Source organism: Protopterus annectens, chromosome 2.part0, assembly GCF_019279795.1.
Source record: "Protopterus annectens isolate FY-2018-M chromosome 2.part0, PAN1.0, whole genome shotgun sequence".
Lineage (NCBI taxonomy): Eukaryota > Metazoa > Chordata > Ceratodontiformes > Protopteridae > Protopterus > Protopterus annectens.
The window spans coordinates 1,428,250,481-1,428,275,344 of record NC_056728.1 but is presented as its reverse complement, the minus strand read 5'-3'; the positions used below and the strand labels follow the sequence as shown (position 1 = coordinate 1,428,275,344).

Here is a 24,864-nt window from a genome sequence, read left to right as displayed (position 1 = left end):
GGCCTTCCAAGGCATTAACCTAAGAATGATTCAGATAGTTTTGGAGTTATTCTAAATGTGTCAAGGCTTGGACAGTTTCTAATACAACAAGGTTGGAGTTAATATCCATAGCATTGGCAGTTATTTTAGGTATTGGGTGGGGCTGAGTAAAATCATTGACCCCCAACTTGTTATAGACTAGGGAGTAGGGAAAGACATTACAGTCAGTACATGAGTAAGGGCAGGACACAAGTTGAAAAACAGTTTGTGCAGACGGCTGGCAAAAAGCAAGTACATCTTTGGCCATTAGCAAAGGATATTGGTGGTGATGAGGAGAGTGTAGTTATGGGTTCTAGCACTTTGAAAGATTGATAAAATGGCATATTTTTTGTGCAAGTCACTATCTTTTTTCTGGTATTTCCTAATGAGATGAAGGGAAGGTGTATACAAAGTTAGGAAATTATGATGTCTATCAATTTATAAGGGTTTGAAGCCATAATCACACTAGGTATCTCTTTAATTGCGTCTGCTTTGAAGTGCTGAAGCTACGCTTTCTGGTGCCTGACCTGCTGAGCGTACATTTCTGATGCCCTCCTTGAGATCTGACTTGCAGCTTTTAAATTACAGAAAGATTCAACTTTAAAACATTTTAACAATGTGCTGTAACAACCCCCCCCCCCACATTCCAGATATGTTTGCATACTATGTTCAATGTCACACCAACTCAAGAGAAAAGAGAAATACACTTTTCCCTTTTCTCAAAGTTGGTGCAACTTCAGATTTATTGCATTTATGGATTGAATGATGCAGCCTTCCTGAAAAAGAGATGTACTGTGACATTTAATTTCATTAAATATATTTCAGTGGGCTACCTGCTGGTGGTGCGATTGTCCTGGTAGATCAGGTGTGAAGCATTCAGCTCTGTTAATATATAGCAGGTGTTTTATCACTTGTATGTTGTTCTGGGATGTAAAGTGTAGATCCTGTCTGAGTTGATTTGTAAAAGCTTAGCATGGAAGTAATGCAGGTACATTTTGTATCTCATGCATTTTTCCTAAGGTTTTTGAAGATGCTTTTGGTACCCATGGAGTTAGGGTGATTGCTATAGTGCTGTGTGTGTCTGTGTGTACGTGTCTGTGTACGTGTCTGTGTACGTGTCTGTGTACGTGTCTGTGTGTGTACGTGTCTCTCTGTGTGTGTGTACGTGTCTGTCTGTGTGTGTACGTGTCTGTCTGTGTGTACGTGTCTGTGTGTGTGTACGTGTCATTTGTGTGTGTGTGTACGTGTCTGTTTGTGTGTGTACGTGTCTGTGTGTGTGTGTACGTGTCTGTGTGTGTGTGTACGTGTGTGTGTGTGTGTGTACGTGTCTGTGTGTACGTGTCTGTTTGTGTGTGTACGTGTCTGTTTGTGTGTGTGTGTGTGTGTGTTGGATATTTGGTGTTTTGATGTTTGACTACTAATGGGCTAAGGTTTGTATTGGTTTGGAATGAGGGATGGTAGATATGTCATTATAGAGGAACTGATTTTTCTGGGAGCATATTTTCAGTTTATATTTTAAGTGTAGAATCCAGTATGCACTTAGGGCCAGTATTGCTTACTTGATGGATTTTTTTGAAAAGGTCAGCAAAGCAGTGGTTGATAACAAAATGGTTAGACACCACGTACCTCAACCTGGCCAAAGCTTTTGACACAATTCTACACTCAGGCATAGTAGAAAATAATCCACAGATAGGATGCAGAAAATCAAAATAGGGGAAGTTACCTCCATAAAGATGTCAGTTTCCAATGGTGTCTCCTATGGTTCTGTGTTGGGACTTCTCCTGTTTGGCATCTTATTTTCTGAAGCCTCTGTCTGACTAAGTTTGCAGATGACTGCAAGTTAGAAGTAGTCACTGAATCCCCAAATGAATGTGCTATCCTGCATGAAGATTTGTCCAAAATAAATAACTGGTACCAAAATCATGGAGCATATATTGTATCCTTTGGGAAGTCATCTATCCCAGGGAACTACCACATTTTAACAAGAGTTGACCTAGTTGTTTGGGATTTTGGAACTTATGTGGACAATGACCTAACTTTTGACCAACATGTGTACATTGCTTTAAAATAAGTCCTTCTATATTATGCAGCTAGGCAGATCATTAAACATAATGTCCGTTAAGCATGTATTTGTCCAAACCCATGCAACAAATGGAATACTGACAGAGAGATACCTTATCAAAAGGATACAAGGCTTAAACAACATGTCCTACATGGACTGACTCAAAGCCCTGCCCACTATACTCTGTATCCTGTAGACTGGTAAGAGGTTACCTGTGTCTGACATACAGTGCATCCTTGACCCTATACTGTTGGATGTACTGTACATTAGCAAGTCAATGGCATCAGAAATACTCTAAGGATCTAAACCTCTTCTGCAACAAAAAACAGAATAGTGTTGGGGCAGGTATATCTCACACAGGATACTTCGACTGCTGTGGAACAGACTTCCCATCCACATAAAGCAAAGTTCATCCCTTTAAATATTCAAGCACAGTTTTGCTATGTGGATGGAATACAGAAAATCTACTCCATGACTGCCCCCTGGACTACTAATGGACAGAGGCAGCTCTTAAATGCTTTTCCCATGCATGGGTCCCCTCAGGTTATCTATGTTATGATTCCTGTTATTCTGATTAAGGGTAAAGTATAATTATTGACCATTAGATAGTTAGGGCTAATCTGTAACCAAATGGGCTAGGTTAATTCAAGCAGAAAATGGGAAATTAGCTAGGCTTAAAATAACCCTCAAGGGCAGCTTGCCTGGTATTTATCTACGAAACTGTAAGTGCACATCACTAGCCCTGGTTTCATATCATGCAGAAGATCAGCTGAGGTTTAAACTTATAGTACAAACCTGTAGTGGAGGTATGCCTTTAAGATTCTGTAAAGCAACGCAGGAAAATATCCTTCCTGAATGGAAGCTTTTGTTGTTCAGCTGCGGCTTAATGTTCATTTAATAAATGAAAGAGTTGATTTGGTTCTTTATCATTTCTTACCTCAACTGAATAATTATATTGGAAGTGAGTTATAACTTGTATTTATTAGTTGCAATAGATGCCTTTCTGTGATCCAAATTGTGACTTTTTTTTTTTTTTTACTTCCATTTGTAACTTGGAGAATCTTGGCTTGTTCTGTTACTAGAAAACTGCACTTAGAACTAGAGGTGGATAAAGACTGAGAATGCTTATGTTCTTTGAAAAAAAAAATCATTGGGCTAAATTTAGTGTTAAAAGTGTTAAAGATGCTGAAATGTTTGTGACGAGTCAGATTTTTTTTGTTATTGTTATAGGAAAATATTCTTGAAAGAATCCATTTCCATATTGTGCCATCCAATGAAAGAGAGACTTGCACTTCAAAGTCATGCATCACACACCAGAAGTTTGCGATGACCCTTTATGAACAAGTTAGTTGTTTCCACAATATTTTTTAATTTATTTACAGTTTTATGCTGTGTTTTCAGTTTTTTATATGTTCTTCGTTAAGGATTGGACTTTCATGTTTTTCCATTTCTCAGTGTGTGTGCAGCAACTGTGGGGCAACATCCGATCCATTACCATTCATAGAATTTGTTCACTATGTCTCAACTACAGCTCTTTGGTAAGAACTGTTTATATTTCAGTTTTAAGATCATCTACTATTCATAGAATTTTTGTATTATATTTCAATAACAGCTAATATTTTCAGTTTTGTGACCCTTTACCATTCATAGAAATTGTCCACCATATTTTAGCTCTTAACTGTTTATATTTTCAATTTGTTATACAGTTTTTCATTTGCTCAACATACTATGTAGATTCTGCCTTCTGAAATATGCATATTTTAAAGTTAGTGTGAAGATCTGCAGTTTGAGAGTAACATCTCTTTGTTGTTGCTATCAAAGATTATGTGATAATGTTCGGTATGAGCTACACCCTTTGAAATGTTATAGTAGACAAGTTAAATCAGGCCCCATGTGTTCATTAATCTATTTTGTTGAAGGTTTCAGGCAAATTGAATTACTTTTGCTGTGGTTAAGCCACAGCCGGGCTAGCCACCTGGCAGTGTAAACCTTGGCTGTTGATTGTCACTGGCAAAGTGACACCCTCACCCCATGTGCAAAAATGGGAAAAGGGGTTGTGGATGAATGAATGTATGGAAACACATGCATGCTGACTCGCACCACACACCTATTATTGTTTGTAAACTGGGTAAGCCCTCTCAGTCTCTTTTTATTGGTTTGGTAGAATGGTGAAGATTTTCACCTCATAGGCACAAGGTACAGGGTTTACTTCTGGCCTCAGGTTGTTGGCTAGGCTTAAAATGGCCCTTCAGGGCAGTTAGCCTGGAATTCGTCTATGAACCTATGGACTACTTTCTGATCATAGGAAGTTACTAGGTTAATGGCCCTAGGGCTCTTACAAACCTAGCCAAGTTCTACCCCTTACTTCCACAATCAGCACCTGCTGCCTCTGTCCAAGAGGGACACAGGTGGAACCCCTTGGGTGAATTTAGGGTTACCCATCCAGTCGTTCAGATTGCGTTTGAAGAGGGCCAATGAGGTGCTCTTGTTTGACATGAAGTGGGAGTCTGTTCCAAAGGTGTGGAACTTCTGGGAGACAGATCTGTCCCTCCAGCAGGTCCTGTTAATGTCACATACCAGGTTAAGGTCTTTAGAGCAAGTAACCCATGTACCATTTGACTTGTAGAGATGCAGCATTTCAAGTAAAGCAGGGTCAGAGATTGGCTTGTATACAAGGCAGAGATCACCTCTGAGCAGTCTGTATGAAACAGAATAAAGTGACAGTGATTTCAGATGATCCACATAGGACAGATGCTGAAGACCTTGAATTTTCGTAGTGAGGAACCTTTGTGGTTCCAGTTAATTGCACCTGAAGTATCCCTAGGGAATCATGCTGTTTAACCAATCTGGAGGTGTATTTATTTTTAATGAATATTGATACACTGCCTTCTTTAGTTTTCATGCCTTCCGTTTCTGGTCTGAACGTGTAGAAGGAGGTGTAACCCAGTGTGGTTGGGGTGCTCTCCACAGCCTAAAACTAGGCCTCCATGACTGCACAAATGTCTGTGTCTTCCAAGGTGAGGATTGCTTTCAGTGAGTGCAGTTTTGTATTAATACTCATAGCGTTTAGCAGCATAATCTTCAGGGTGTTTTTAGATGGTTTTAGATGGCGTTTTTACTTCGGGAGTTTTGTCCTTGAGACACTACCGTAAGTGACTTGCTTAGAGTGACCCAGAAGGCACATGGTGAATAATAACTGAAAGAATCCTAGTCCTAGAGGATGATGCTCTTTACCAGCTCATAACCTTTATGTTTTGAATTAAACTGCTAAATGTGTGACATAATCACAACTCTATATTGTTTTATAGTGCAGTTTTAGTACCTTTGACTCTATTCTTTTTAAATGTAGTTGTAGTTTTAGTTCTTGCACATGGCCATGTATCAGAATGGTTAGGGCCATCTTAGCTATAAGGTAGTCACATCATGATTAAGTGCACGTCTTGCTCATGAATTTTCATTTGATTAGTGACTGAAGAGAGTTAAGGGTAGCATTGCATTTACTGAGCTTTGTGTTCAGATGTATGTTCTTGCTTCAGCTGGGCCCAGATATATAGTGGTCTCTGTTTAACCCAAACAAAATGCTTCTTTCTAAATATTTCTGTTTGATGTGTAGATTAATATTTTGGAGTCAGATGCAGACATTCATATTTCCAGTTCTGAGGCATACCCACTAGTTAACTCATTCATAGTGTAGTAGATTTCTTACTTGAACTGCAGCAAATTTAAATAAAAAAAAAAGAAAAGCTTGTCTTGATTTGCTGTTTTCTCTTGTTGTTTATTTCAATCCATAAGTATTAGCCAGTGCAGTGCATACATGCCACTGAACCAGAGCAGTATTCAAACAAAAGTGTGGTATACAACATTCCTAGCTTTTAGTATGGCATATAAGCCGCGGTTGTACAGCGGTAGCATTGTTACCTCACAGCAAGAGGTTCTCCTGTTCGATTCATGGCAGGAATGCCTTCTGTGTGGAGTCTGCATGTCCTCCCCGTGGTCGAGTGGCCTTCGAAAGACATGCTTGAATGGGCATGCCTTCGCTGAAGGTTGGGCGTCGGGCTGGCAACTCGGCACGATAAAAATCGACTGCTAATCATTAGCAGACCGGAGTTTCGCTGTGGCGACCCCTAACCGGGAAATGCCGAAAAGGCAAAGAAAGAAGTATGGCATAACACTTTGTAGTAGGCAAGTGTAGGAGAGTGCCACCATTTAGTACTGACAACTAGCAATGAAAGTACATTTCTGGAACATTTTCCAGGTCATGACCAACATGTAATTTAGACATTATGCATTTCGTTATTTTTTAAATACTGTTATTAAAATATCACATACGAAATAGGCACACAAATATTAATACAAAAGAATTTTAAACCATGTTAACACTTTTTACATTTATATACAGTGTACATTGCATATATTTTCGAGTTTGTAACAACTGTCATTCAGTCCAGTTTTGCATAAATCACTCAGTTCCTGCCTTCCCTTAAACCTTACTCCTCCTCCTGAACATTATTCTGCATGTATTGTTCCCACAAATTCTACTTGTTTCTAGGTAATTTGCTTCTTCCCTTTTCTAAAGATCCCCTTCTTGTTCTTATTCAGTGCATCAAATACAGCTTGGTTTAGGTTTTGTTTTCCATTTTCTAGTAATTGATTTTTTTTTAAGTCAACAGATTTAAATTTTATAAGGTCTCACTATGTCTAGGCAGTTCAGATCCTGTGTCTGAGCTCAAAAGAATCATTTCCTCAGTTACAGCCATTTACTTCTCCAATATTTCTGACAGAGTACTGTGTAGGGAATTTTTTTAAATCTGCCAACTCATTACACTCCCCAAAAACATGTTTCCAGTTATTTATCTCTTTCTTCTCCATCGCAGTTCTTATTAATGCCTTTAATTATTGTTAACCATGTAGGCAGTAGACCTCACAGGTCTGTGTTCAGACATTCAAGCATGGTCCTGGACAGTGTAAGTCTAAAGAAAATGGAGGTAAATCATTTTATCTATTAAGCCACTCGCACTCAAAATGTATAATATGTACAGTAACATTAATAAGTGATTACTTATTGACATCATGCTAGCCAGTCAGTGAATTATGAAAACGACTATTTATAACTCTTGCAAGGCTAACCTGAAAATTACTTTGTTAAGGAATGTCACCCGTTATCCTATAGCACAAACAGCCACACTTAAACTATGATAGATTTGGACTAGAACAAGCCTAGAATGGAAAACAAAACATGAAATTTTGTAATGCCAGCTCTGTACTCCCAGGTTATCTGGGTTTATTCAGTGGCCAGTGGCCTGGGCCTTTGAGAAAATGTTGGGAAAGAAAAAGACTGGTGACTCAATGTCTCTTTACCCCTCTTCAGGAGAGGGCATAGGCACATGTGCCCATAGTGGGCTCACTGTGTTAGAATCCCCAGCAGTAACAAAAGGTCACATGGAGGACCTTATCGCAAATAAGAACGGGTCCTTTGAGGCATGTCTCATTCAATGAAGTCCGAGAAAACCTTTGTGATGGCCTGTTGTCCCTAATAAACTGAGCATACTTTATTGCCGACTTCTCCATTACAAACCGTGAACCTGTCATCCTTGTCATGCTGGGTATACAGATAATCTCTCACAGGACTACTGGATGTTCAGATGTAATGTGTTGCACAGACGTGCTAGAGGAGTTGTCATAATCTGCCAGGATTCAGTACTATGTACACTGCCTTCATTCAGTCTTTCTTTCTAGGCATTGTTCATTTGTTCCTGCTGTTGCAAAGGTAAATGCTTTTAAAGCTGTTTCTAGTGTGTACCTGTTATCCCTCCTGACTTACCCAGAAGCACTGCCGAAGAGGCATTAACTTGAGTTAAGAGTGCTTGTACTCGGTTATTTGGAGCTGAAGTTCGTGATTGATATGGCCTTCCTCAAACAGATTTTTTGGACTAGCCCAAATAATACTATCCCCTAGGAGCATTTCAGGTTTGTAGAAAAGGCAGTATATTTCACAGAGTTCTCACATCCTCTCCCCTGTCGCAGTGTTAACACTGACATCATGTCTGATTCCATCACTGACCACTTTGTGATAGTCTCAACCTAAAGTTCATGTGATAACTTTACATTGTTGAGGGACACACAAAAGCTTAAGGTAGATCCATTCAAGACTACCCAATGACATAACTATAAACTTCCTTATCATTAGATCTTGACAAGTTTATTCAGTATTTTCAGTAGTAGTTCTGTAGGTATACTCAGCAGTATGGCATCGATTAAGGAAGCAGCAGGTTAAATGTACAACATCTGATAACTGCTGAAATCATGACTGAGGCATAAAAGCACTAGAAGCATTATTGTTTTCATTTTAAAGAGTTATATAGCTGCAAAAAGTCAGCAGTTAAGTTGGGGTAACAACAGTTTTATTTTTCACAAAGTAAACCAGGGATTAACATAACCTGATAACGTTTTGGAATAGTGAAACTTGGCTACTCAGCCTTTTACAACCCCCCCCCATCAATCCAATCACTTCTGAGTAGAAGCAGTAGAGTTACACAACTCTTCATTAAGGGTTGTATCTGGTGTTTAGTTGCTCAGAAAGAAAGCAATGCTATATCTGTGTTCTCTATTTCCTGTCACAACAGTTTCTACTAGTCAAGCTGGGAAACTTCTACAAAACTAGAAGCTTCATTGACTGCTGCAGAAAACTTTCCCCTGGAATAATTTAAGTTGGCACCAGATCTCTCTGTCAATATTCTTTTCAGTCACTAGAATCTTGTGTTCCAAAAATATATGGAAAGCTGCAGAAGTCACACTAAGTAATGGTGAGTCTTTCTTTCCACTTAGTTGTTTTTGTTTTACGGGCATGTTATTACCATTAAAATATTAGAAAAATATATTCACTACCAGATCATATGTCATCTATCCATGCATTATATCCTCTCTGAACCACAGCACGGCTTTCAGAATCAATGTAGTATGGAGACTGTTGTCATTTTGCCCCAAATTAAATGAAGTGGAACTATCAATACCGTATATCTTGATTTCTGTAAAACAAGTCTGCCAGACTTCACTTTCTTTTGTAAAATCTGATTGTCATCTACCCAAACATTGTTATGCTAGTTAATGACTTACCCTCATGAGAAAAGTCCAAGTAGTTCAGTGACCATATGCACTCTCAGCCCCTTCACCTATCACATCTGGTATCTTCCAGTTTAGGTCTGGTTTAGGTCTACTACTGTTTAATGCATCCGTTAATGATATGTCTATACTATGGCTGAGTGAAGCTTATCCATTATGGTGAGAGGAAAAAAAAAGAAATTGCTTTGAAACTGCTTATTTTTACTTCAGTGGGAAATTACTCCATAAATAGCTATAATTCAAAGTCACATCTCATGAAGTTGAGGATCCTTTTTGATGTATCCAGGTCAGTAAAATTGCCTGGAATTGACATAGGTCATTGCCTAAAATCTGAGTTGTTTATCAGTTATGTCACACAGAGTTTAGCAAAAAGTTTTACTTTATCTGCCAGCAAGCCTATCCTGTGCTTCTAGGATCTTAACCAATGATCACTTATCCCAGCTCATTAAATTAGATGAGATTTATAGCTGAATAGTTCACCACCTTGTTTATAAAATCTTTTCAGGTCATCCCAAATTTATCATGCTGATCGCTCAGATGTCCTTCAAGGATGCATCTGCAGTCATAACATATGGGTTGTCCTGCCTCAGGCAGCCCTTCGGTCGGCCGGATTCCAAAGTCTGGGTCTGGCCTCGGCTGATGTCGCACTTCACCCGACGTCATAGCTCCTGGGGTATAAAGGCATCAGCCGACGCCATTTTCCTCAGTCTTTCTTGCCGCGCGGTGCCCGAAGCAGAAGCTGTTCGCAAGTGCCGGTCAGTCAGATCCAGAGATTTCAGCTACCGATGACTTCTAAAAAAGCTAAGTACCCCGTTGGGGACTCTTTCTTGCCTCAGCCGATGTCAGACAAAGTAAATAATTGTTTAACTTGTGGGAAACAAATACCTCATAAGGATTTCCACTCTTACTGCCTTCCTTGCTTAGGCCCAAACCACGACGTATCAGCTTGTTTAGCCTGTGCTTCCTTCAGCCGACGGACACTTAGACGTTGGTCGGAGTTTGCTGAAGAGTTTTTTGGCTCCGCTTTTGCATATAAAATGCCGTCGGAGACTCCGACTACACATTTAGCTAAACGCAAGGAAAAGGACCGGCACTCAGCCGTGGTTTCGGCTGAAACCACGGTTAGGCCTACATGAGTGTCTCGGTTTCAGCTGAAACCGAGACCTCGGTTCTCCTTCGAAGCATGCCTCCGACAACCGAGGCCACACAGGCCCCGGCTGAGTCGGCTACAGAAATTCCTACTGAAGAAGCAGGCACACAAGATTTGTCCGACACCATTCCGTTGGACATCTCTACTCCTGCACGTGGGGCAGCTAGACCCCCTGCTTCAATGTCTATCTAGGCCTTCTCCAGGGCTAAAGCAGCTAAACTTTCCAAGGCCTTACCTACAAAAGCTCACTCTCACAGACCTACCTCAAGTTCTCAGATTCTCAGCCTTGCTGAGGACCTTATTTCTCTGATCAGGGGATCCCAACCTCACCCAGACAGGGCCTCACAACCCCCTCCTGAAAAAAGGCCTAGGACTGAACCCCCTGAACCTCTCTCCTCTGACTATTCCTCGGATGGTTCAGATTTATCAGACCATCAGGAAGGACCATACTCACCTTATGAGGATTCTGATGCAGAAGACTCTATTCCTTCTGCCTCCCCTCCAGAAGAATTTTCATTTGGGGAAACTCTACACTCAATGAGGGAGCACTTCCAATGGCAGGGTCAGGATTTTTCTGATTCTAGGAAAAGGCTAAGGACTTTTTTACACTTACCACAGCATAGGCCTTTAGCCATACCACCTGTACTATCAGTTGTTGATGATGCATACAATGATGCCAGTACTGCCCCTGATTCTCTTCCCCCGGCCCCTGCCAAACCTGACAGATACTACAGGGTCCCGGATTCTCACTACCACTTGTATAAGGCTCATGCTGCAGACCCAGAAACCATTTCTCAGGGCCCTAAAGGTGTTGCTGCTGCCTCTGCCAAAAACCCCCTACCCTCTGAAAGAGAATCAAGAGCATTAGAGAGATGGGGTAAAAAGGTTTATACATCTGCTACTCTTTCTGCCAGTGCTTTAAACTGAAATGTTTCACATGATACAGTACCAGGAATTTTTGTTAGATCAGCTGAATAAAAAGCTTTTCTCTCCTGAACCTTTAGACCGTAAGTCCCTTCAGGATTTGGTACACAACTCTCAGCAGGTCAGTAACCATTTCTTAAAATGTGGCTATGATGCACTGGAGGCTTCATTTAGATCAGCTATGACTGGAGCAGTGATTCGAAGGCATGCCTGGCTAAAAGAACAATCCTTGCCAGACCATGTTAAGTCTAAACTCCTAGATGCCCCTATGGAGAAACAAAGTTTATTTGGCTCCCCTGCACAGGAGGTTCTAAAGAAAGTGGAAGAAAAAGCAAAATCTGTCCAAACAGTCAAGGATTTTCTGCAGGTCCAACCTCCGAGGTTCAGCAGAAATTGGCCTTCAAAGAATTGGTCCTTTCCAGACACCTCCAGAGCACAGAGAGGCAGAAATAGACACCCAAGAGGCAGAGGTCAATCAAGGGGTGCCTACAGGGGTCGTCAGTGGCAACCTGCCAACCAGAGAAGTGCCGCCACAGCTGCGACTGCAACCACTTCCACAGGACAGACACAATGACTTGGCTCTGATTCCGCCTACCAGGGAACAACTGAAAGCACCCTTGGGCGGAAAGCTAGCTTTATTTTCAAAAAACTGGCATTGCATTACAGGAGACAAATGGACTTTGCAAACAATAGACAAAGGCTACAGGTTTCACTTCCACACTCTACCAAAAAAGAGAGGAATGCCAAACCTTCCACCAAGCCAGAAATCAGAGGCTCTAAAACAAATCATCAACTTACTAAGGATGAGAGCAATAGAAAAGGTACCATCTATGGAACAAGGCCAAGGATTTTACTCCAGACTATTCCTTGTACCAAGAAAAGAAAATCAATGGAGGCCTATTCTCAACTTGTCCACACTGAACACATATCTCATTGTTCCAAAATTCAAAATGCTGACCCTACAGCAACTTCTTCCCATGTTGGGCAAGGAGTCCTGGCTGGTGACTCTAGATCTCAAGGAGGCATACCTGCACGTCCCTATACGACTAGATTGCAGAAGACACCTCCGATTTCTTGCAGGATCAGAGCATTATTAGTTCTCAGCATTGCCCTTTGGCTTATCTACTGCGCCCAGAGTATTCACGAAATGCCTGGCATCAGTAATTGCACATTGCAGGATTCAGGGAATTCAAATCTACCCATACCTGGACGACTGCCTAATACAAGCGGACAACAAGACAAAAATAATAAAGCATTTGGCCTATGTCATACAACTGCTGCAAGCCTTGGGATACACAGTCAACATACAAAAGTCAAGACTAGTGCCATCCCAAAGGATAACTTTTTTGGGTGCAGAACTGGACACAATAACTCAGATGGCTTTTCTCACAGAAGAAAAACAAAAGCAACTACCAGTCTACTTCATGGCATTAACAAGACAAACTCAGCTTACTGCAAGGAAAGTCCTGCAGGCCCTGGGTTACATGGCATCCTGCATAATCTTGATCCCACATGCCAGGCTGCAAATGAGAAAATTACAATGGTACCCAAGGAATGTATGGTCTCAACACAGACACAGTCTAGAAGCCCTGATACCAATCATTCCATGCCTGAAAAAAGAATTCCTGTGATGGGCTCAGGCCTGCCAGATCAACAGAGGATTGCCTTTCCACAAACCACATCCAAGGCAGACCATCACCACGGACGCCTCAGACCTAGGCTGGGGGGCACACATGGAAGACAAGTGTATCCAAGGCCTATGGTCCCAAGACCAGCTGAATCTACACATAAATCTAAAGGAGATGCTGACAGTGAAGCATGCAATCGAGGCATTCAAATCATTCCTCCAGCAAGGACACCTGCTGATAAGGACGGACAATACCACAGTCATGTGGTACATCAACAAACAGGGAGGCACACATTCATACCCTCTATGCCGGATGGGCAATGGACCTGTGGAACTTAGGCCTGAATCTCAACATCCAACTGCAGGCCAGATTCGTTCCAGGAAAAGAGAATTCACTAGCAGACAGCTTAAGCAGAATTACCACGGATGCTCACGAATGGATGCTGCATCCAGACATCTTCAAAACCATAGCAAAGAAATGGGGAATGCCAGAGATAGACCTGTTCGCCTCCCCACTCAACCACCAACTGAAGAAATTCTGCTCAAGAGTATACCACCCACAAGCCTGGAGGGTGGACTCCCTTTCTTTCAGCTGGAAGGCCCTGACAGTATATGCCTTTCCACCTCTCCCATTGATGTACAAAGTTCTACTGAAGATCAGAGAGGAACAGCCAAAGGTAATTCTGATAGCTCCAGACTGGCCAAGGCAGCATTGGTACCCGCTACTGAAAATTATGTCTCGGACGAACTCATGGCCTCTACCTCTATGTCCTTTACTTCTAACGCAGAACAACTACAAGACCCTGCATCCAAACTTAAAAACGCTGCAGCTAACTGCTTGGAAAATTACATAAAACAAAACCAACCTGTTTTATCTCAGAGGGTTAAGGACATTATCCTGGAGGCTCGCAGACCCTCCACAAGGAAAACATATTCAGCCAAATGGAAGAGATTCCTCATTTGGAGTGCAGCAAAGGGAACAAATGTCACACTGGCAAACCTAGCACACATCCTAGAATACTTAGCAGAACTGTTCCACAATGGCCTGTCCTATTCTTCCATTAAGATTCATGCATCAGCAATTTCAGCAGAGTGCAACATGGATCCTCCTGTCTTCTCACATCCTCTCCTCAGACAATTTTTAAGAGGGATCAAAAATGTAAAACCTCCAAGGAAACCACCTCTGCCTGCATGGGATCTCAATTTTGTGCTAGAAAAATTAACACTTCCCCTTTTGAACCAGCAGCAACAGCAGACTTACAGTTCTTATCTTGGAAAACTGCCTTCCTGCTAGCAATCACTTCAGCAAGAAGGGTATCCGAGTTACAGGCATTAATGGCAGTGCAGCCTTTCCTTATCTTTCACCAGGATAGAGTGTCTCTGAGAACCAATCCTACTTTTATGCCAAAGGTGGTATCCAGGGTATCCTTGAACCAAGCTATTCATTTACCTACATTCTTCCCTAACCCACAGAACAGGGGGGAAAAACTACTACACACCTTGGATGTACACAGACAACTGCGCTACTATCTGGACAGAACTAAGGCCAGCAGAAAAACTGACCAGCTTCTGGTAGGATATGCAACAGCAGTGCAAGGAAAAGCAATTTCAAAACAGACAATCTCAAAATGGATAGGAAATTGCATTTGATTCTGCTACTCATTTCATGGAAAGACAACTCCTGAAAATATCAGGCCTCACTCCACAAGAGCTACAGCCACCACTACAGCTTTCCTACGAGGAGTGGCTACCAAAGACATTTTAGAAGCTGCTACTTGGAGCTCCGTGCATACATTTGCCAAGCATTACAATCTTCCTTTATACTCCAGATCCCGAGCAGGTTTTGCAGCTGCAGTTTTACAAGGGATCTTAACTACACCATCATTATCTTAGTGCCTCCTCCCCCAGTTTGGCTATGGTATTCTACCCATATGTTATGACTGCAGATGCATCCTTGAAGGACATAGTACAGTTTTGTACCTACCATAAATGTAGATGTCCGATAGGTATGCATCTGCAGTCAGGATTACCCACCCTCCTTCCCCTCTGTGGTATTCCTAGGGTACTTACCCCTCTCTTAGCTAGCTGGGGGAATCTATTATGGTGTATTTGTTTGTATGTATATATACTTTTTGTTTGCTATTGTTTGGAATTTTCTACTTTTATACAAATTTAGCCTTCCTAGAGGGCACCTGGCATCTGGGGCAAGAAACACTGAGGAAAATGGTGTCGGCTGATGCCTTTATACCCCAGGAGCTGTGACGTCGGGTGAAGTGCGACATCAGCCGAGGCCAGACCCAGACTTTGGAATCCGGCCGACCGAAGGGCTGCCTGAGGCAGGACAACCCATATGTTATGACTGCAGATGCATACCTATCGGACATCTACATTTATGGTAGGTACAAAACTGCACTTTTCTCGATATGGCTTTATTTTAAGCAGAGGTTAAACATGGCACATTTAAAGACTGCCTGTTAATTTATCCAGTCCGCTAACAAATGCCCTACCTTCTCTTCATTAATCAAGTGGCATGTTCCAGCATGACTATGTAGGTCAGTTGGCATACTTCATACCCAAGTTCCAATCTGCTAGTTATTTAATTTCATTAACTGTGTCACAGCATGTATTTGCTGTGCAACACCTTTCCTCTGGTAATCAGACTGCTCATGGACCCCCCCACACACACACACACACACACCTTTTCAGAAATGCACACCTTCCAGCATTTACAATACCAGCTGATCCTGTGCTTCGCTGTGACAAATCATTCACTCTGTCCTCGGAGATATTTTTTTCTCAAGTATTTCCATCAACTTGCTCAGCCCATTCTTTTATGTTTCCAGTGCCTGCTGTCTTTTTTTAACCATATTGTGTATGTACACTGCTAAGTCCTGCTTGTTTGTGTAACCAATGAAGCCATCAGAGCTTACATCTTTTTGAAATGTATATACCTTTCTTAGTTTGTGTCAGCTCTGCTGTTTTTTTCAGCATTCTTTTCTGCTAATAATGCAGTTGTCAGGTCATTGTATATTTAAAGTAAATGTTCTTATTATGTTGCTGTTTTGTTCCTGAAACAAAATGCCTGCTAATTGTAATGTTTTGCATTCCTGTTGTTCAGCTGGAGTCTTTTTTTTCTGTCCAGACCTCCAGTGCAGATGGGTTCTGCTCAGCTGGAAGTAAACATCCAAATTAACATATGGAAATAAATAAGCAAACACAAATCCAAGAATAAAGAACAAAGCATATATCTGTCATACAGTAGTTGAGAAGGGCCTTATCTCAGGCTCCTACCTCAACTATAACTCTTTCTATGCACTAATAATATGATCCTATACAGAGCCAGACACCATGGCATCCAAAGTCAACTTCAGAAATACCCCCTAGTTCTCAAAGAATGACTAAACTGATCTTCAGAAAAAAAAAAAGTTGCATAAAATCGCATCATCCTTTAGACACCTAAGCATTTGGCATGACCAGTTCCTTAACTTTAAGGAACACGTTGAAAAACTCTGGACCAAAGTTAACTATATTGTACATTGGGCCCAGCAACTCACCCACTTCCTCTTTTCATCTGCCTGAGCAGCCACAGGAAAAGGCATTCTTCTTGTTCTTCTTGCCTAGCTGTAAAAATGGGTAACCTCTATTTGTCAAACAAAAACTCAAGAAAACTTCAGTTCATCTCCAGTAAAATATGCCACTTCATTACCGACTCACTGTGATAGTGACATCACTGTGCCACCCCAAGAAAAAATTAAATGTCTCATGGTACAAAGCAGATCAAGCTTCCTACTAGGTTCCATACTTTTCACCTTTCCCCACCCCCCACTTGCCTTGAAACTCATCCCAGCAGCTCCACCCTGCAACCTCAGGATCCAGTCAAGGGCAGGCTAACCACTCCAACCCCCCCACAACTGAATGGAACTCCTTTGATAGCTTTTTTATCCTAGCCCCTGGCCTATGGCAGTCCTTGTCACAAAATATCACTTAGATAACCAACTACTCTAGCTTCCAAACCCCAAATCAAACTGTTTACAGAAACAACATTTACAAAAATACCACTATACAGACTATATAACATAACTGAACTTTTCCTGTTACACAGTATCCTTGTTTGCCTACTTATTTCAACATCACTTTAACCTTCACTTATTCCATGTAAGAGAAGTTTCTTACAAGTAATATACGTAGTAATGGGGTTGGAGTGTCACTTCAACAGTCAGAGTCATCTAGAGCCAAGGTTCACACCACTGGGTAGTTAGCCATGGATGTAAAAAGTAGCTTTGTGTATGCAAATGTATAACTTACTCTGCTATCCACACTTTTGTGTAATGTACTATAACGTTCACTTTATTACCATTTATGCTGAATTTATTGAGTTCTCTATACATTGATTTATTCTTTATGACAACCAAGTGCCTGCAGTTGTACCAGAACTCTATCCCTGAAAATAAATGTAAAATAAAATAGTGCAGTTTGCTTGTATAATAAATACACACTGAGGACGTCCACCTCACTTTGGTCATTAGCCAGATGCGCCTGAGTCTCAATTAAGTGACATTGTTTATTTTTATTTATTTTGCATTTGTATACCAGGGTAGTCCACTGGGCCATTATGAGGCCCGGGGAGAAAAGCTCCACAATAACATGAATGTAGGGATGTATTCATATAAAATCAGTAAAATTTCAAGAGTATATACAACAAAGGTGATATATTTGACAGTTGGTTAAATTACTGCTGAAATAACAAATTGCTAAAAGTAGAGTAACAAATGTAGAGAAACTGACATTACATAGATGTTTCTGGGCCTATTACCATTCTAGGGGATTGTGCAAGTCCAATTATTACTGATATGTTTGTTAACAAGGCTCTATCTAAAGCTAAAAACACTGCCTCCATGGGACCAGATGGTGTCCCAGGCTGTGTCATACGCGAGCTCCAAAAGGAATTAACCCCACATCTTAATACCCTGTTCAGTCTCAGCCTCTCCACAGGATATGTGCCCATAGAATGGCGCACGGTAATGGTGGTCCCGCTACACAAGGGTGGGGCCACAACTGATCCTGGGAACTACTGACCAATAAGCCTGACCAGTCTGATCTGTAAGGCTATGGAGCGAATCATTATGGAACTCATAAATGGAGAGATTGGGAACCTCCAGTCACTGGACCCCACACAGTTGGGCTTCGTCAAGGGCAGATCATGCCTCCTGTACCTGGTGGATTTCTTTGAGACAATTACTCCGGCTATAGATAAGGGAAAGGAGGTACACACGGCTTACCTTGACCTTGCTAAAGCATTTGACACCATTCCCCATTCAGGTATTATTGATAAGCTCACCAGCCTGGGCATAAACCCTTATGTCACAAGATGGATTGCAAACTGGCTCTCAGACAGATCGGAGCAAAAGGAATCCCTCTGGCAGTTGTGTTTGGGGGCAGATGTACCACCTGGTTTAAATGAAGGGATCAACATATACTACTCAGAAGTACAGGCAAGCACGGAAGGGCTGTGGCTGACTAAGTTTGCGGACGACTGCAAACTGGGTGCTATAATAGAGTCTCCGGCCGACATGGAGATCCTCCAGAAGGGCCGAAATGAGACTGACGCTTGGTGTCAAAGCCATGGTCACAAGCTAAATGCAAAAAAATACGTAGTAATCCCCTGTGGAAACAACAGAGTTACCCGCAAACTACAACATAGGAGGTAATACCCTGAAATCTGAAGAAGAAATAAGGGATCTAGGGACCCAAGTAGATAGTCAGCTTTCCTTTGATAACCATGTTGCCAAAGTGGTTAGAAAAGCCTTCTGTGTGACCCATCTGATCACGAAAGGGTTCGCATCAAGATCTAAGGATGTAATGGTGCCCCTCTACTCTTCCCTCATCAGACCCATTATTGGGTACAATGCACCAATTGGAATGTACCTGGCTAGACATCTCCAGCAGCTGGAGAGACCACAAAGGTACCTAACCAAGAGGATTACTGGCCTCAAACAGTTGCCCTATGCAGCATGATTGAAAAAGCTAAGACTGTTCTCTGTTGCATACCGCTTTCTCAGAGGCAATCTCTGTGTAACGTACAGAGCCATGTCCAACCCAGAATTGTTGAACATGCTCCATCTTAGCAAAACCAAATCTACTCGAGCTACACACTCTAGGGATATAAACCTCAACACAACAATGGATAGAACATGCTGGAGGGATAGGGTCCCTTCGCAGAGACCTCCCTTACTATGTAACAGGGTCCCGATCTACATAAGACAGAGTCCCTCACTATCTCTTCAAGAGGAACCTTTATGAGTGGCTGGGTAACAGAAAGTTCACACCGGGGATCACACCAACAGCACTACTAGATAGGGGCCAAGGGTACTAGCTGCTAGTACAAGGGTCTAGGGAACTACTAAAGGGGCGGTGAATACCGCACAACGTGGCTGGGCTAATATATGCCTTCGGGCAGATAGCCCAGTACCAACCTATGAACCTATTAGAATTGCGAGGCTTTCACCTGGCATAAAATACAAAGTACATATTAGCTGACCATGACTTGAAGTTTATGACCTGATGAGGTTGCTGGAATGCCTTCCACTATACAGATACATTCTGCTTATCATAAGGGGTTTTCCTTATTGGCTGGATTTTTGCCTTGTGCTACTTGATTCAGTCAGTTTGTAGGTGATTTTAGCCTGTCTCATCCATATGTACATCTTGGGTATGAGTTATCCTTGTCCATAAATTGTATGACTGACAGGCTGGCCCTTTACAAATAAGCTTGTTCACTGGCTTTGAAGTTCCTTTTATTAGGCACTTTTCCAGGAGGCCATCAGCTATACTTGAAGGGCTTGTAACTCTTCAGTGCTTTATCTTTCAGGGAACTATATTTATGCCTTTCACAGTGATCAGGTGACCCATAGGACTAACTCTTGCTGCTTCACAAAAGTGTATCGTAGTTGTTCTTAAACTTATCCATTCAATTCCTTGTTTTCTTTGGATTGGGGACAGCATCCAGGGGAGAAAGGGAAATCCTCACACCATGAAGTTTTATCTGTAGCTCTGAGAGAAGAAGAGAAGGCACATTACATTAAAAAGAATGAGTGGAAGACAGCACAGGGATTCATATGCTTTGTTCCAGGGATTAATAGGTTGGAAATTACTAAACAAACCATGTCAAACTGGATTGCCTGCTGCATCATAGCTTGCCAGGAATCAGTAAACTGCCTTTTAGAAAATGCTGCTGTCAAACCCTCCATTCCACTACAGTTGTGGCTGCTTCCCATACTTGCTTAAAAACTACCTCGTTTATAGACATTTGTGCTATTGCCCCCCATGATTCTTTTAAAGATTCTGAGAACTTTACCTGAAGTAGGATATGCCTCAGGGTTAGGACTTGGAGGTATTATTTGTTGGTAAGGACCTAGTGGTTTGATGATCCCTGGATCCTGGCTAGACCTTGATCCCCCCCCAAAAAAAAAGATGGGTGGAGCCATCATGTTTGCTAACCTCCACACTTAGAGGGATTTGGGGTCAAATGGCTTGCCATGACAGTTGAGTGATAGGATTAGGATGTATAGAGTTCAGCTGGGCAGTGAAAGCAAGCATCAGACCTGCAACCACATAAGTCCATCAGCATTGCTCAGAAACTTATCAGGAGTACAGAGACTGTATTTGTGATGCTGTCAGAAACCAGATGGTACATAAAGAAGTGCCTGAAGAGAGATTTATTTAATTAACTGTTGTTAACTGGGTAAGTGAACTTGTCTGAGGACTCTCTTCAATCATGACTTTGGCCAGCTAAGCAAACACAGGCATCCAAAGAGACATTCCAAAGTACATTTCCAAATTTGTGTATCTAGGAGAGTTTAGTCCATTGGAATTCAGTACAGCAAAATAAACTGTCAAGAGGATTTTCACCAGATGAAATTTGTAAGGAATCAGCTTCAGCATTGCAGACCACAAAATTCACTCAAAAAAATAAGATTTGAAAGCTTGCTCAGAAAACTAGTTAAATATTCTTACAGTTAACGAACTGCAAAGCAATGAAAGCACTTTAAAACAAGAAGTAATTAATTTTTTTTTCATCATGGAACAATGAAGTGTTATGGCTTTGCATCTTTTAGAAATTGTATTTTTGGATATTTTGTGATCTGTTGATGGTACGTGAATAGACACCTATTCTCGTGTATGTGTGTGTGTTTGTGTGTGTGTGTATGTATGTATATATATATATATATATATATATATATATATCTATATATATAGGGTCCCTTTCAGATCATTGAAACTCCACATAATCGAAAACCACATCGTTGAGATGACAGTTTCAAGAACCCATTTCAGCGAATCACCGCAACAACAAAGATCTTCTCAGGGTAAGTAACATATTGTCAGACAAGGTGAACTCTGCCCTTTTCCCAACTGTAGTGTGATCTCGGAGTTGGTATATTTAGTTGGGGGGTGTGGGGCGTCATATCTGCCCACCTGAGTGGGTTAGGAATGGTGCAGTGTAGGTTGTTTTATGTTTTGGATGAGTGGTTACTTACCCTGAGAAGATTTTCTTAGCTATGGTGGTTCGCCAAAATGGTTTTCGAAAACATCGTCTTGGTGATGTAGTCTTCAATTATATGGGGGTTTTGACAATCTGAAGTAAACCCATATATATATATATATATATATATATATATATATATATATATATATATATATATATATATATATATATATATATATATATACACACACACACACACATATATATATATATATATATATATATATATATATATAGATAGATAGATATACACACACACACACATGCATTATATACATATGCGAGTGTCTGTTGCTATATATATATATATATATATATATATGTGTGTGTGTGTGTGTGTGTGTGTGTGTATATATGTGTGTGTGTGTGTGTGTGTGTGTGTGTGTGTGTATATATATATATATATATATCGGTTTTATTTGTACACATACATTTGTGTATATAAATGTAGTGGGTGTGTGGGTGGCCTAATGGTTAAGGTGTTTGCCTTACAAACACAAGGCGCAGGGTTTGAGTCTCACAAGGGATAATTGGCTAGGCTTAAAATGGCTTGCAAGGGCAGTTAGCCTAGTACTAATCTATGAACCTATGAACTATTACATCAAATGGTAAATCATTGGAAGAAAAAAAAAAAGAATCAGAACTGCATTTCACAGAATGTGTCCTTTAGTTGCTAAATAATTACTTACAAAAAAAATCAATTCCACTGAAACTGAAAACATATGCTCAGCTGCTACATTGGTTGGAGGCAAAGGCCCTCACACCCCCTCCAACCATCAGCTGCACACACTCTCATACATTACACTCAGTGAAATTCATATTTAACCAGAATGGGTCTTGGGGGACATCTGGTATATGGTTATTTTGTCATCTTGGAGGTTGGCATAATGGTTAAGATGTTGACCTCACAGACACATGGGGCCTTTGGTCATTGTCTGGTTATTGGCTAGGCATGTAATAGTCTGCAGATTACTTGCCTAGTATTTGCCTATGAATCTAATCTTGTCATACACTTACCAACACTATAATTTGGACCTCCATATCTTTGGGGCAGTACTGCAAGACATTTTATCCTGAATCTCACTTTATTTATTGGGCTTGCATGTAAGTCTGCATAATGGCCTCTCAAAGTGAAATTTAACACATGCAAGACTACTTATTGTGTCAAATGATTTTTAAAAGGTCCCATCTGCATTGTATGTATTATTGCATTCTTCCATCATCTTTTTGTCTATGCTGCTATCGCTTTAATGTTATGGCTGCATCATCTTTAGCAAGTAACCTTCAGGCTTATTACTTTTCAGTATTGTCAGTCAGCATAATCCCTTGTTATTTTGAGATCCTTAACCACAGTGTAGTTACCTAGCAGAGCTGAAAAGGAACCCATGCACTCCACACGAGAGCTTGTGTTTTAAACAACAGCGAAACAAAGACACAAAAGGGGTGAACTCAGGTGTTCAACCCCCTGCTGATATCCATTTTGAAAATTATCTGATAATGTTGTGTAATTACATCTTTTTTGTCCATCTTTAAAAGAGTTCTGTTTGATTGCAGTGACCAGGTTGAAAGAATGACAGAGAGACAAGAACGACTTAGGCCAGATAAATTTGCTGAACTTCTGCAGGCAGCAAGTACAGCTGATGACTTCAGGAAGTGCCCAGTAAGTACATTGTTTTACAGGAATATACATTTTATACTGCACTGTTTATAAGAAGTATAAGGAAAATAAAGTGTTGTACTGTTAAATGAAAAAAGGACAAAAATACATTAAGAAATGTGTGTACAGTGGGTAGCACTGTAAGGAGATGTATGAAACTGTGAAGACACTGTGGGAATATGCAAGGTGTGCAGTGCTGCAGACAAGTTGTGAGAAGAGTGCGGTAAACAGACATAGTATGCTGGATCGCACAAAACAGAATTCATTGGTGGTTTTGTATTTCTAATGCTAAGATTACCTGAACCAGTTATTTACCTTTCCAGACTCTTGAGGAATTTGGCTAAATTGATGAGTGAAGCATTTGGTTAAAAACATTTCTGAACTGAATCTGGTTCCCTTCCAGTGGGTATACAGCTGCATCATCTCTCATATTCTCATTTTTCTCTGAAGCTATGTTATTTGATGGTATGCATATCGTCCTCTGAATGGTGAGATGACATCACACAACTTGAACTTGTTAATTTGTTTGTGGTAGTTTGCATACTTCAGATTTTGACCCTTGACACTTGCTGTGAAAAAGTTTCTGCATTCAGAGCCTTTAGTTTAGTCTTTGAAGTATTCATAGGGCTTCCATATCATGAGCTGAGACGACTCCTTTCTTTGTTTGTATTGCTCAGGAGAAGAGTATAAAATGAAGTACTGCATTTAGTGTTACTGGTTCAACCCTAGCTGTAGATGCATGAGTTGGAAGTTCCTGTCCAACTTTGCTATGTTGTGAATGTGGTGGTCCTACTTTTGGGACTGGCAAGGGGTCAGTTTATGCAGCCCCAGGCCTTCATAAAAAACACTTTCAGAAGACAAAAGAACAGCTGACCAGGCAGTGGTCATGCCTCTCTGGAGTTATGTCTGTCGAGACAGGGGCCCTTGGTTCATGCATATTGCTTCCTCACTCTTGACTGAGAAGTGCTGCTGTCCACACCTGTCATCAGGAGTGGCCTTAGGTCAGCTGGTGCCCTAGGCAAAAGGACTCCATGCCCCCCCCACCCCCACACACACACTACCCAGTATCCTCATCCTGGTCTACATATTCAAATAAATACAGGAAAAGTGCCCCTGCTAGAGCAGTGCCCTAGGCGGCGCCTAGTTGGCCTCTGCCCTAAGGCCGGTTATGCCTGTCGTCTCCTTAAAGGATGGGACATCTGAGTTGTGAATCCTTGGCAAGTACTTTTGGGGATGCATACAAGTTTATGCTAGTGAACTGCATTCTACTGCATTTTCTGAAGTCAAATAGCCTGAGCAACTTGTAACTGACCTTCTTTCTGGAAGGTGTCCACAGAATCCGACTGCTGGATCTTGGTGGTTGCTGTCAGGACAGAGCACTCCTGTCTTCAGGGCTCCATGACCCAGAAGGATGAAGAATCCACTAAGTTCTTCTGTTTAAAGGTATATAACTTGAACATATTACTTCAGGTATTTGTCTGAAGTCTTACAAGATTTGGCCCAATGGGTGAGAGGTCACACCCCTATCAAACATGGGTCTTATGCCAATTTCAGGCCTAGTGCGGATCACTGTTTTGCCTGTATCACTGCTATCAGGTAGATTCTCTTGCAGTATGTCTTCATTATCTGACACATCCATTGTGCTGTTCACATCTTAACCCATCTCTTATCAGGTAGGAGCTAACATACTCCATATGGAGATGAGGGGTGGATTTCTGCCTTCCCTTTACTTCTTTTTAGGAGTCACATGATCCAGAAGATT

At 41.2% G+C, this 24,864-nt stretch overlaps 1 protein-coding gene across 2 annotated transcripts in view; it reads left to right on the top strand.

The window, feature by feature from the left end:
* The window catches only part of USP53 (ubiquitin specific peptidase 53), a 1,362,943-nt gene that overhangs the window by 626,950 nt on the left and 711,129 nt on the right, over positions 1-24,864 (top strand). For both annotated transcript variants that reach the window (XM_044061652.1, XM_044061653.1), the window contains exons 5-7: positions 3,311-3,424; positions 3,536-3,618; positions 23,000-23,105. In XM_044061652.1, the coding sequence (XP_043917587.1) occupies positions 3,311-3,424; positions 3,536-3,618; positions 23,000-23,105 (303 nt within the window). The remainder of the gene's footprint in view (positions 1-3,310; positions 3,425-3,535; positions 3,619-22,999; positions 23,106-24,864) is intronic.